Source organism: Aulonocara stuartgranti (genome assembly GCF_965226115.1).
Source record: "Aulonocara stuartgranti genome assembly, chromosome: 8".
In the NCBI taxonomy this organism is placed as follows: domain Eukaryota; kingdom Metazoa; phylum Chordata; class Actinopteri; order Cichliformes; family Cichlidae; genus Aulonocara; species Aulonocara stuartgranti.
The window spans coordinates 9,287,750-9,301,191 of record NC_138959.1 but is presented as its reverse complement, the minus strand read 5'-3'; the positions used below and the strand labels follow the sequence as shown (position 1 = coordinate 9,301,191).

General features: G+C 42.6%; 1 protein-coding gene across 3 annotated transcripts; it reads right to left on the bottom strand.

Annotated features, from left to right (window-relative positions):
- Positions 1-178: 178 nt before the first annotated feature.
- Positions 179-13,442, bottom strand: eef2k (eukaryotic elongation factor 2 kinase). Of its 3 annotated transcripts, XM_082543483.1 has the most exons (20): positions 12,926-13,442; positions 12,087-12,346; positions 11,549-11,614; positions 10,637-10,737; positions 7,797-7,857; positions 7,676-7,713; positions 6,774-6,945; positions 6,061-6,210; positions 5,837-5,969; positions 5,622-5,749; positions 4,940-5,144; positions 4,124-4,182; positions 3,121-3,198; positions 2,838-2,894; positions 2,571-2,636; positions 1,925-2,056; positions 1,523-1,711; positions 1,310-1,434; positions 969-1,147; positions 179-758 (listed from the first exon to the last, which is right to left on the bottom strand). In XM_082543483.1, exons 2-20 carry the CDS (start codon positions 12,333-12,335, stop codon positions 649-651), a joined length of 2,298 nt encoding a protein of 765 aa, XP_082399609.1. In that variant the 5' UTR covers positions 12,336-12,346; positions 12,926-13,442; the 3' UTR covers positions 179-648. The 3 variants fall into 3 exon arrangements, with proteins under 3 accessions (XP_082399609.1, XP_082399610.1, XP_082399611.1); XM_082543484.1 differs by lacking the exon at positions 2,571-2,636 and having other exon boundaries at positions 12,926-13,224; XM_082543485.1 differs by lacking the exons at positions 2,571-2,636; positions 2,838-2,894; positions 11,549-11,614 and having other exon boundaries at positions 12,926-13,441.

The following is a 13,442-nucleotide window of genomic DNA, read 5'->3' as shown; positions in this document are numbered from 1 at the left end:
CTGAAGCATTTACTTGTTTTCTTTTGTCCCATAACCAATCTGACTGCAAATTAACTTATTTTAGTTAATGGTGCAAAAAACTAAGGTAAATTGTTTCTGTTATGACACTCACAAAACACCCTCATTTTAGGTTACAAGAGTCCTTCCACTAGTTAGAAAAATCACAACAGGATCATGATTGGTAAAAAGAAAGGCAAACTTTTATTTTACAGTTTCATATTCCAAGCACTTTTCTTTATCACACATATTCTCTTAAACATAAACATGTTAACATCTGCATCAAAATAAGTAAATCTTTTTTTGATAGGTCAGACCTTTTCATTCATAGAATCACATTAACTTAACTCTAAAGGTTAATATAGACATGAAATGAAAGAAATGAGGAGCCAGGAAATCTAGCTTTACAACCATACAGAAAGAATCCTGAAGATAAAAGTCTGATGCTGAATGGCTCAACACACACCAAACGCGCACACAAACAAACCACCAACACCAAAAAAATCTGTCATAAAAACAGTAATGTAAACTGAAGTCATTCAGGTTTTACCCAGAATGTGTAAAAAAAACAAAAAAAGAAAGAAAAACAGCCACACATCAAGTCTCGTGGCCTTTTTGGAGGTTAAAATAAATCTCTTTTATGTTGTGGAGTTACTCCTCCATTTGTGCCCAGGCTTCTTCAGCTTTCATGTAGTACTGGTTAGCCAGTCGACCCTTCATGGCCGCCATGGCGGCTTCTGCAGCTTCAGTAAAAAGGTCACCTGCAGGAGAGAGACAGAATGAGATGTTACAGGCAGTCGCTCCACCAAACAGAAATGAACCCCAACCCCACGACCATCATGTGAGACTAAAGCTTCTCCGTGCCACAGATCAAAATCACAAGCCCTACTGCTTCACTGGGAAAACGGTCAGACAGAAACTGGTGTACGATTTCTTGAAGTTAAAATTCTGCACTCGGCATCGGGTTGAACCTGCTCTCTGTGGGTCTGCGGCGAGGTTGTGGCCTCCCTCCTGGTACATCTCTGCCTCTCTGGCCAGCAGAAGGTGGCGAGGCTCGTCCTGGGTCCCATCGAACTCTCCTCCTTCGTCGTAGTCCATCATGTTCAGCGCACTGTTGTACCAGTGAACCGCCTCGGCCCAGTCCTGCTTTCTGTGAAGGCGAAAGGATAAAATGCTTTAACTCACAAATCACCACCACTTAAAAAAAGCAACTGTAAAAATCCAACCGGCCACAAGAGGGAAGTACTATCAAGCAAAGGCAGGATTCCTACGTTTTACCTGAAACATCTGCTTTGAATGAACCTTCACTCACCTGTCAGCAGACAGACCGACTCCAGTATCAAAGGCTCTGGCCACTATGATCATAGAAGATCTGTCGCCAGCCTCAGCAGCCTGCAGCAGATACTTGAAACCTCTCATCCTGTTTCCTGCATTATCCTGCCAACAACACACACACACCAGAATATAAAGCCACCCTGTGAAGTTAAGCTCAACAAAAGAAAGGAAAATAGATGGCGCACAGTACCTCCAGCTCCATGTCTGGCAGTATATGATGAGGTAGCTGCAGACAGCACTGTCCCAAAGCTACGATGGCCTCCAGTTCTCCACACATGGCAGCTCTCTCCAGGTGGTACATGGCCGACTCCTGGTCCCATTGTTCGTCCTTCTCGCAGAAACGACCCGCTTCGTGGTACCGGACCATAGCCAAGTGGACCTGGGTGGGAGATAAAGAATATAAGCGCTTGAAGCATGCAGAGCTGCCTCATTGTGTTTGGTTTGCGATAGGAGGAGTTTGGACTGAACTGAATGCTTAGAATCAAAGAAAGATTTCAAAAATTGTAACAATGTAAGTGTTTTTAGTGTTGGTGGGACCAGAGTTAAATAGTGGCACGGAAACATTAAATTAACTAATGTTTCCTCCTCTTACTTTTCCAAGAATCGACTGGCCGATCTTCTTCTGCAGCAGATTGTTGAGTCGTTCCACCTCGGTGGCCACACAGGAAGGTCGGTGGACGTGAGCGCGGGATGAGTGATAGAAGGTCCACTTCTCCTCGGTCAACTGAACAGAAGCAGGCACCAAAGATCCAAGAAAGAAGAAAAGGACAAAAAAAGTTACCATCTGATATTCACTGCAAGAAATATATTATGGTTGAAAAGTCACACTGCAGTCTCAGAGGTGTACCCATCCAGGAAAGTCTGCTTTGAGCTCAGAGATGGATGAGTACATCCCTGTTAATGCAAAAGGAGCGCACATACAGACACACACACAGTTATAGAAGTGAGAATAAGCGGGATGGCAGAGCAGGCGAAGGTAAAGGAGGTAGATGGTGTTTCAGTTCCAAGTATCACTTTTTATCTCCATTTGTATTTTCCAATTGTTTTCGTTCACTAAATAAATAAAGCAGGCGTCAACAGGAAAATAGCGACAGCGAGTTCAATCCACACAAATCGGAACCGTTTGAAAAGCAGAGCCATCATGCTGGAGGCAAACATTATGCTTCACGGCTAAAAAAAGACTGCAAAGCGCTGCACAGGGAAACACCTGGCTCAGGAGCTTCCATGCAAATAATCACCCATTCGTTGTCAGGAGTGTTTGAGTTTAAGTTCGCAGAGACTCTTGGAGGAGCTACCATCTTCCTCTAGTGAGGGGAAACAAAGTAGGAGGAGTGGAATTAGAGGAGAGGTAAGGAGGGGCTTTCATGGTTAAACAAGTGATGGGAAAACAAAAGTAAAGATGATGTTCAAAGGGAAATTAAAGTAGGGTTATTTGATTAAAGTGGTGATGATGATGATTATGAACGAGGTGAGGAAGGGATTTAGGGATATTTATGTTTCTTTACCCGTCTGACACTTTCCTCGTCCGATTCTGAATATTGTCTGTTGTAGCGATGATGGATCTATGTGACAATATGACACGGACTGTAAAACCAGCTGTCACGAAATCTAACAAGTGTTGAATAAGTGCATCGACGGGGCATGATGAAGCTCATTTCAGGTAATATGCAAGAGGACGTTCACAAACTGGATCCAAAAGCGGGATTTGGATCACAGGAAAAATACATTTAATGATTAACTAAAAGCTTCCTCTGTCCATTTCTGTTGAGCAGTGACAAAAATCTTTACCCCGTCTATGTGGTCATTTGGGTCTCCTTCACTCCTCCTCTCGCTCGGGTAGCCGCTGTCCCCGCCGTTTTCTGATTCCTAAAGACAAAAATTAAGACAAGAATTTCTGATTCCTGGTGGTAAACTTTTGTCAACAAGTCAGCTACACAGATATAGTTTTAAATAATGTAAGTAATGCTGTTAATCAATGTGAAGCTTGGGGTTGGGGGAGTGATGATGCAGCGCTCTTTGTTTTTTTAAATGTGCTTTCTTTCTTTTTTTTTTTTTTTTTTTTTCTCTTTTTTTTTAAAATGACATCAGAAACAGCAGTATGCGACATTACGTGATGGCAGAACTTCAGTTCATCCTTTGTCATTTTTTTTTTTTTTTTTTTTTTTTTAATAAATAGGACAGGGGGAATGAATGAGAGAAAGAGGGGGAGAGAAAGAAAGAAAACCAAAGGGGAGAAGAGACGGTGAGAAGGGGGGGGAAGAGAGAGAAAAAAAAAAAAAAAAAGAACTCCTGGGTCACCTGTATGGAGAAAAAAAAAACAAACAAACAAAAAAAACAAACAAACAGAGGAGACAGCAAACAACAAAGAGCAACATAATAATAGAGAAAACAAAGCACCATCACAATAAACTAGCTAGTCATAGATATCAATATTTACTAAATAATAAACGATATTGTGCAGCACGCAAGATAGACAGCGCACAGTGTGCTTTGAGGCAGCAGCCAAGAAATCTTTAGTCCGCGTCTGTGAATACCCATGTGTGCATACCTGTGTGGATCAGCATGCTTGCATTCCAAAGGTTTCTCCATGTAATGATCTGCTAGGGAGTGTGGGGGGGCCACAGCCCCGTCCTCCAGGGTGTGAAGCAGGTATGGAGGAGATCAAAACTCCAGACATCCAGAGGCCCCCAGAACACAAGAGACCATGGAAGACCAACAGAGGGGCAGCCTCTGTGCTTTCTTTCATTGCTTGTGCTGGTTAGAGCCACTCTCACCATCAGTTTTTACTTACCCTGTGTTCGCTTGTGTTGCTTATTCTGTCGTGTTCATACATTCCGATAAAAGACGAGCCTGTAAAATTGAAATAAAATGCAAAACCACTCACCACTTTAGCTCCTCAGTATGTAAGCTATGTCTGAATACTTGTGTATCTCAAGATATCTCTAGATACCTCTGCTAGCAAATTTCCAGTAACATACAATGACATAAATGTCTATACTAATCTGTCTACTAACTCGACATGAGTACTGTCAACGCTGAAATCCTCCTTCTGGCTAAAAATAGATTATTGGTTCCTCTTGTTTTGCACATGTGACCATGTCACTGTCAATACTTTGTCCAAGTACTCTTAGTGCACTTTATTTATACGTAGTCGTCAGTGTGAATGCTTTTATTCATTCAAATTAACGAGAAAATGGGAAAATACCAGATCTGAGAATGAATCACAACATGGACTGTATATGAAAGATGGACATGTTACTGCCATAACCTGCCATACTAGCAAGGGGGATTCCTCTGGTTGTAAAAAACTTTCCAGTTACATAGAAGTCTCTGCTCACATGATTTGCGATCTCAGTAAACACATTCCTGATGGGTTTAAGAACTCTATCACTACTTTTAAGCTTCATTTAATAAATCAAATAAAACATGTGGTTCTAGTTAGAATCAAATAGAGCGATGAGGCAATTGATTCACGTCTCGCTCGTTACATCCCTTTTTAAAATACCAAGAGCTTCATGACTGGACTTTGCTAACTACTATGTCCATTTTTATATATACAGTAACATTTTCTGTGGGTCTTGCTTGCATTTACTGATTGCTAACTTGCCTATAGAGCCAGCTGCAGTTGGGGGGGAGCAGGGAAGGATGAGAGGGGAGCAGGGGATCGATTCCATGTCGCTCATGCTCTCATCTGCAGACGAGGTCTCAGACAGGCGGGATAGGAGCGGAGGCGCCCGGCTGGCCGACATGGTGCGAACACGAGGAGAACCGCAGTGCTCCTCTGAGCCTCTCAGCACAGTCTGGGCTGACTTCTACAATGAGAAAAAAAAAAGGAAGAAAGATGAAAATAAAAAGAGGAAGAACTCAGAATTTCTCTTTCTTTTTGTTCTCTGCTCTTTTAAGCCACAGACCAACATCTTCTACCAGGATATAAACTTTCAGCAGACATTCATGCCTAAATATGGAAACTGTGAGCAAAGTGAGATACAGCTGCAAGCAGCAATGAGGAAGCCAAACAGCTCAGCAGAACAAGTGGAAGAGGAAGCTTTTGTGAGTTTGGCTTTCCAAAAGAAAGAAAAGCAAAAAACCCAAACTGGTCCACACAGGAAGTGATTCGCTCTCACACCACTTTGCTACTGATGGTTGTTTGTTTCCAGGTAATAAACCAACCAATAAGTATAGGTAATAAATATAACCCCCCCCCAAACTATTCCTACTGCTGCTACTTCTACTTTAAAGGCTGCTGATTTCAGCCCCTAATATTTAAAGCATGATTAAAACATAATTACGAGCAGTTTGTTGGTGCCGTCCAGCTGGGACATCTCCGCAGGGGAAATGTCGAAAGGCGTCAGGCCCATGCTTTTGCAGATCTTGTTACACAGATGCGAGTGGAAGAACAGGGCCATGCCTCGCACACCTGAAACACAGGTGTGATCAGGTTGAAGCTTTTTAAACACTTACTGATCTAAGTTTGTAGCAGCAGTTTGCTGAAAGGTAAGCATACCTAGATTTCCGTCTCCAAAGTCGGTCCCCTTCGCTGTGTGGATCTGAGGGTCGGTGTAGAGATCGCCGACTCCCTGGATGTCCACCACGATCAGCTGGTGGCCCGACCGCTCAAAGCTGAAGTGACTGAAGGCCTGACGGAGAAAAGAGGGAAATTATATTTGACTGTGTCTTCAGCTTGTGTCTTTAGCATGTATTCATACCACTCCACAGGCGACCACTCACCTGTGGAGTGAGGCGGATGTTGTCGTCCCTGACAAAGCCAGAATTGGAGTTGTACTTGATGTACTTGCCCTCGATGTAATGCTCCAGGTGGAAGAGAGGTTTACTGGGTCGGTTTGTCATCTCCACCACACACATCTGCATGATGTCCACCTGAGGATTTAAAACGGAACGAGGATTACGAGGCATCATCTGATTCTGATACTGGGGGGTGAGGGTGATAAGAGATGACAGGAGGCAACTTAAGATAAGACCCGGATCTTTTAAAAATATTGGTAAATGTACAAATATATACCTGCAAGCGAAAACTGAAGGCTCCAGAGTTCACTAAATGCTCCGTTACAGACAGTTTTTTCTGGTCTTGGCTCTGTATGGTGTCACTGAGAGCCGATATCCCTAATATGGTCATCTCTGAAGCCCCACCCACCTGCTGTTCAAGTCTTCTGTTTGTGAGGGGCAGCCAATCATAAGAAAGTTAACTCAAAGTGGGAGCAGCTAAAGGGTCAGCATAAGATAATAAAAGGAAAATAATTTTCATTTAATTGGAAATCACATTTGAGTCTTTTCTCAACCGCTTATCCGAATAGTATATAAATATTTGAAAAAAAAGAAAGAAAAAAAAGAAAAGAAGCACCAATCAGAGGCCAGTACGTCTTCCCAAACTCTTTCTGTTGACTTCCCCTGATTTTATCGATACCACCTCATTTCTCCCGTACCTGTTTGGGAGGTCGGTGGCGATTGTACTCCTCGCCCCAAAGTTTGGCCTCCATCTGCAGCCTGACGTCCTCAAAGTAAACATTTCTATCCACCGTCTCCATGTAACGCTTGGCCACATAGTTGGACGCCGACTTCCAGTTGCTGCTGTGTGAGAAATTCGACAACTTCTTCCTGCAGGGTAAACGGATCACAGTAAATCTACATTACTTTAAAGATAAAGAAACTCCCTCGCTGCTTTAAATCTTAATAAAAATACATAAATAAAGCCTTCTTCATAAATAATAGATATCAGATGTGCCCCAAGTGATCTCAGGTCACAGAAGAAAAACTGATTTAAATCCACATGTGTATAAATCCAAGAGGAAAAACATGCTTCTTTTTTAGGACCTTTAATGTTGGCGCTGGTGGATGCTGGTAGATTTATTTTTAAACGGAAAATAACTAAAGTGTGTGTGTGTGTGTGTGTGTGTGTGGGGGGGGGGGGGGGGTTGATTGATGGCTCTCTTACATTCCCAACATAACAGACGACTGACCTTTAACAATTAGAGTGTTAGGCTTTTTCTCTGGGATTCTGCAGTGCCATGCAAAAGCCAGTGCAGCCGTGATGGCGCCGCCCACTGCGATTTTAACCAATTAACATCCAGGGAACCAATACTATGAGAAAGAGTTAAAAATGAGCTCCATGTCCCGCCACAAGAGACTTCACAGAGCCCGTTTAGCGTGTTTCTCAGAAAATAATGAACATGTCAGCTGCTGCTATCCTGACAGAGAAATGTGAGGAATGTTGACCTGCGCTGCTTTCTAATTTAAGTCAGACATTTTCCTCTGTTTTGTTTACAAAGAGACCAGAACGTCATGAGGGCAACAGTCATTAGATAAGAAGCGATGAATATAGACTCACGCTCTGAAGCACTCCCTCATGGCCCCTTTCCCAAAAGGCTGTGAGAAACAAGACAAGGGGACATAAATTAGATGAGAGAGAAAGACACTGTGAGTTCCTAAAGTAAAGTGAGGTGTAGTACCTGTGTACCCATCTTCATGTGGATCTGGTCTTGAACCCATTCCCCTGTAACGGCATTGTACCTGTGAAGATGAACAGCTATATTAATTATCTATTTAATTACATACTATTAAAATTTTAAAAGAGGATTTGACATCTATGTATTTAAAAAAATAAAAATAAAAAATAAAAAATAAAAACCTCGAATACTTCAATCTAACCCAATCAGAATGTCTGCATTTGAAAGAGGCAGCAGGATTTCATGAGTGAGCGACTCCAAAATAGTGTATATAGAACGGGTGTAATTCTGAGAGGTTTTGAGTAGTTTTGAGAATAGGACAGAATAAAAAACAGTATCCAAATTTTTCAGGGAGATTTGAGGGAGATATGACCCATTAAAAAACCCCAAAAACGAACAAAACAGTAAAGCTACTTCTTTCTGCAAATTTTTTTAAACTTTCAGCATTACGATTTTACATTATTTTGACAGTTGTAGATCATTTTGTAAGGTTTTAAGAGAATTTAAGACACAACAGTCCACAGCAGAAATGTTGTATAATGCATAGCAAATGCAGTAATTTAAAAAAAAAACAAAAACAAAAAAAAAACCCCGAAGATGCGAGGATCGCCGTTTTGTTTTGCAAAACAAAAATCAACTATAAACTTATGTTTTTTAACATGCGAATAATATGAGTTAACAACATTTAGGCTTTTTAACGTTTAAAGTATTAGCAGCTACTAACACGTTGTTCAGCTGACTTAACAACGTGCACAGCACTTCTGTGAAGAAGTGGGTTTGGTGATAATGTAAAACAGGAACACTGACATTTAGCTTCTGTAACCTCTGCTGTAACCCGATGTGCACCTCCCTGTAAATATAACTATTCATCACACTGGCAGACTGGACAGGAAAAAAAAAAATGGAGGTGGACATTTCTTTTTAATAATTAAACGAACAATGAACTGAGAAAAAACGTGAAAGTAGAATAAATTTTAGGTGTAGCCAAATCTATCAGCGTCTGCTCGTCTCCCACTGGTGTAAATTTCACTGAGCAGCTTTAAAGGATTCCAAAAGCAATGAATACTCGCTCATGTATCTGCAGCTGCCCGTGTATGATCCCCGCCTGAGTGTACTTCAGCTCTGCAATCGTGTCTTCTTGCTGTGACACATCTGTGGCTCATGTTTTTTGTTGTTTTTTAGTCACAGAGCAGCACGGCTGTGCCGGGAGAAGATGTCCGTGTTTATTTTCTCAGATTGTTTTCCACCTATTACTTTGTTAATCATTCACAGGCCCATCGCCTCGCTGACCTGCCTTTTTGAAGCCATTCCCCTCCCTCGATCAATAACCCAGCACACCGAGAAAACAGAGATAAAACTATTCATCACAGAAGTTATTTAAGCTTCTTACTTCTGTTCATGTTTGCCCAGTGCAGTCTCTCCATCAGCAGCCCATTAATTATTCTTATCAAGGAAGCACATACAAGCATCGAGTTTCCTTTGCACACAAAAACAACAAGGAGAGAAGAATGTAGCAGGGAGGGAACGACTTTTCATTTAAGGTCATTTTGACCTCTCTTATTCATTTTGTTTAGGACTGACGTTATTTTGGAGTGGAGGGAGTTGACTATAGTGATATAAATGTGGGTGTGAACACTATCAGACAGGATCAGACTGTCTGTTTGGCCCGTCTGGGCGTGTGTCCCGAGTTAATGTATGCTGGATGTACTAAAAGTGCAGCTGCACGTCCTAAAACTCTAAACTCTATTTTTCCGCCCACGGAAAAACGAGCCCTGTTCCCTTTCCAACATCTAATCTCTGCTTTAGGAACGCAACGTACTATGACTTTCATCCCACTGAGTTCCTCCTGCAGGGGGGCAAAGAGGAGTGAGGTTACACGAGGGTAAAATTAGCACATGTAATGGGAGCATGAGGGCAAATCCCACCCCTGACGATCCCTCCTCCCCCGCAGTCAAATACAAGCTCTCCGTCTGGTTACGTAACGGGATTTTTCCTCCTGCTTTTTGTCCGCACCCAGTGAACTCATGTGTGCTTCTGCAGTTTGGACTGTGAGAGCTGTTCATGCAGCAGCCACAGGATTCTGTGGTCATAATATCTGGATGCACATTCAGCATCACACCCAAGTTCATGGGGCCAACAGACGCCAGAGATGTTTGTGTACAGTTAATAATAGCAGAGCATCACTGACCGAGATATGAGCAACAGAGAATAAATGAGGTCTGCTGTCGGTTCAAGACGAGCCCAAACAACTCATTGAAATGATTTAAAACTACTCTTTTTCATACTTTTACAGATATACACAAAGGCCGAGATCACTTTTTCCTCATATCTATAAAAATTTATGCTCTACTGCTTTTCATTTGCATAATAGGCAGTTATTTTCGGTGGAAAAACTAAAAAGAAGAAAACACTGCACACCTCCAGCTCACCACCAAACTTAACGACTAGGAGAAGAACATAAAGCTCTAAAGGGTTGGATATCTTCCTCAGCAGTTACTGCAGACCACAAACTGAGCCAAAGGAGGGCAAATATTACTCACATGACTGTCACATTTTTGCTGTATACGTCGATAAGCAACAGTATGCGAACATTTCAGTCATTTCAACTTCATTTAAAGCTTGTTGCACTGGCTCCTGAGTGGTTAAAACATCAGTAAATGCAGATTTAATTTGAATTTCCTGATTGACAAACAATGTTGTGATTACAGACTGGCTGCATTTTAAATTTATTAGGTTAAGATTTAGCTGTTTTTCCTGGCACAGAACTTGCTTTTTGGGTCAAACAGAAGAGGTCAAATCTGCTGTGAAAGAGTTTCATCTTTGCCACAAAGTCAAAGTCAGACCTGTAACGAATGCAGGGTTCAGTCGCTATCTCCTCCAGGTGAAACTGCGCCCAGGGGTCGGGCATCGCTTTTGCCTTTTCGATAGCGTGCAGCCATGTTGCCTGGTAGAAAAACAAGACAGAGAAATATAAAGATCTTATGAGCTCGGGAGCAGAATAAAAGTCAGTTTCTCACATCAGGATTGCTCGAACACAGAAGAAAGAGGGGAAGCCCTTCCATGCAAAGCTGTTTAATCTGCACAATAAAAGCAGTTCTAAGCCAGTCTGTTCTCTTTACTCAACAATGCATGCATTGTTTTTTCTGCAATTATTATCAGCTCTCAAATTGAAATCTATAATGTCACGATTTCTGCATTAAAGGGCTCTCCCTCTCGATTTAGGGAGTCAAAACAACCACGTGGCTCACAACAAAGCACACAAACATGAAGCAGACACTGAAAACAAATACCACAGGAGAATGAAGCCATGGTAAAATTATGAGTGGATTTCTGGGCTGTAAGGTCGCCGTAAATAAAATAATTTACAGCTACCTTAAAGTGAACATGTGCAGTTTTCAAAAAAATAACTTGAATCAGATGTCACGAGTAAGCTAAATCTGTTAGCAAGTAACCCAAGCCTTGGCCCAACCTACGCTGCTCAGCAGCACGTCCTCCTCGTGCACCACTGCTCACAGTCCAGCAGATGTCTTTCTATTTAGAGTGAGGAAGGAGCAGCACTTATGTTGAAGAGGAACAGGCGACACATGTTTATCCATAAAATAAAAAATAAAAAAAAAAGATCCGGGAGGGATGAAGTGGTTAAAAGTAAAAGCAGGGAGAGGCAAATTGAAGGGCAGAGTGAGGAGCTGGAGGCGTGGATGGTCAGTGGTATAAAAGGGAGAGAAGGAAAAACCAAGATTTAGATCCAAACATACCCGTGCACTCTCAGACAAAACCTTGTACGATCGATGTCCTGCCACTGTATCTGTTTCTTTTTCGTTCTATGCAAAAAAAAACAAACAAACAAGAAAACGGATCCTTTATCATCAACAGGAAATGTATGCAACATCACTTTAGATAACATTAACAGCCAGGAGGCTCTGAAACAGCAACACCACCGCCACACAAAAATTTAAAGAGCCGCGCGCACTGAATCGAGCTTTTGTTGCAGCTCCCTGCTGATGTGGAGAGAGAGAGAGCCGTGTTTACACACATCATAATCACGAGGTGAAACCGCTCTCTGCTGCTTCCTGTCAGAAAGTACATTTAAATAAAAGGTGGGTTGACCAGCGCTTCACTCGATCAAACACATAAACACACACGTTGAAATACCAGACGAGCCACACAGAACGTGTGTGCAGGCATGCGCGTATCATCACACCTTAAAAGGCAAACAGAAACATTGCAGAACTGAGAGGTGGGGATGATGCATCAGCACAACAAACTGTCATATCCCCACGTCTTATATCTCACCCTGTACATGAAGTTGGATTTAGGGAGCGAGTTTGACAGCTGCCGTGTGTAAACCAGGTTTTTAAGGTGGCTGCACACTTCTTTGGCCGAATCGTCCAGGATGGGGCAGATGAAGTGGTCTTCGTCATCATCCTCGCTGGCGTTGGACTCGCTGAGGGAGGATGCTCTGTGTTTGAGGGCACTCCGCTGGGCAGAGGGTCTCTTGGCGCTGCCATCCTCCTCCATGCTGAACATGAGTTCGTCCTCCATGGTTTCTGTTGCTGTTTTGACAACAGAGTGTGAGAATGGACTGGAAGTAGGGAAAAAACAGTCACATGCAGAGTGCACAGTCAGGGAACCAGGTGACAGCCATGTTAGTGTATGTCCAAAACAAGCATGGATCATGGCTGCACAACTCTTACACCAAATGTGAGGACTTCAAAGGGGGCCAGACCTTCACATTTGAGTTACAGCCATATATTTCATTCAACAACACACATCATGGGAGCTCTAAGTTATCAGTAAGGCTACCAGCAATCAAAAGCATTTCCATTCATTTTATCTGTGTTATCTAGCAAGTCAGTCGGTCCTTCTGTAATCAAAGGTTACTGTGCTCTGAGAGTTTTAAAGTAGGAGCACAGGAATGCACACTCAAGAACATGCTTCTGCAGGTTCAATGTGCCCCCCACGTTGTAAAACATCTAGCAGCAGCCATTCCTGTTGTACAACTACAGCATGCAGCAGTGGAGTTTCCTACAAAGAATCATCTTCTAATTTAATCTATCGCGACCTGCTATTAGATATGTTATAGTAAAAGTATTAAATGACCAGCCAATGAATAATCGGATGTAAAGACACACCTCTAATCCCTCAATCTTGACAGACTGTGACAGCAAATCCAGTCACCTCGGTCTTCTTCCGTCTCTCGGTATTGGTTTGCACTTAAATAGTCAAGGCTCCAGGAGCAGGAGTTCACCCCTCCTCTGAGACCAAAACAAGAGTGGATGCCTCCTAGTTCTCCGTGGTATCCTCAAGGTCCGGGACGTGCCTGGCGCAGGGCTTTTGTTCTTGTTCCGTCCACCACGGCGAAGGCTTCCCTCCGCACGTATCGCAGTGTTCTCTGTTGGCCACGCCCCTGCGTCCTGCTGCGTTCAGGACGGTCGGAAATAGAATTATAAATCGGAAATGAGTGTTTAGCGGTAAGGAAGAAAAGACTTCTGACAGGTCTCAATTAGATCTGGCAAACAAATAAAAACAGCGTAAGTAGCAGTAGTTAAAATTATTATCGTACAGCCAGGCCGCAAAAGCAAAATTGTGTACTTTCACAGGAGCATTTGACAGTACCACGAGCAGAACCGTTTGTACCGTCCTCCAAAG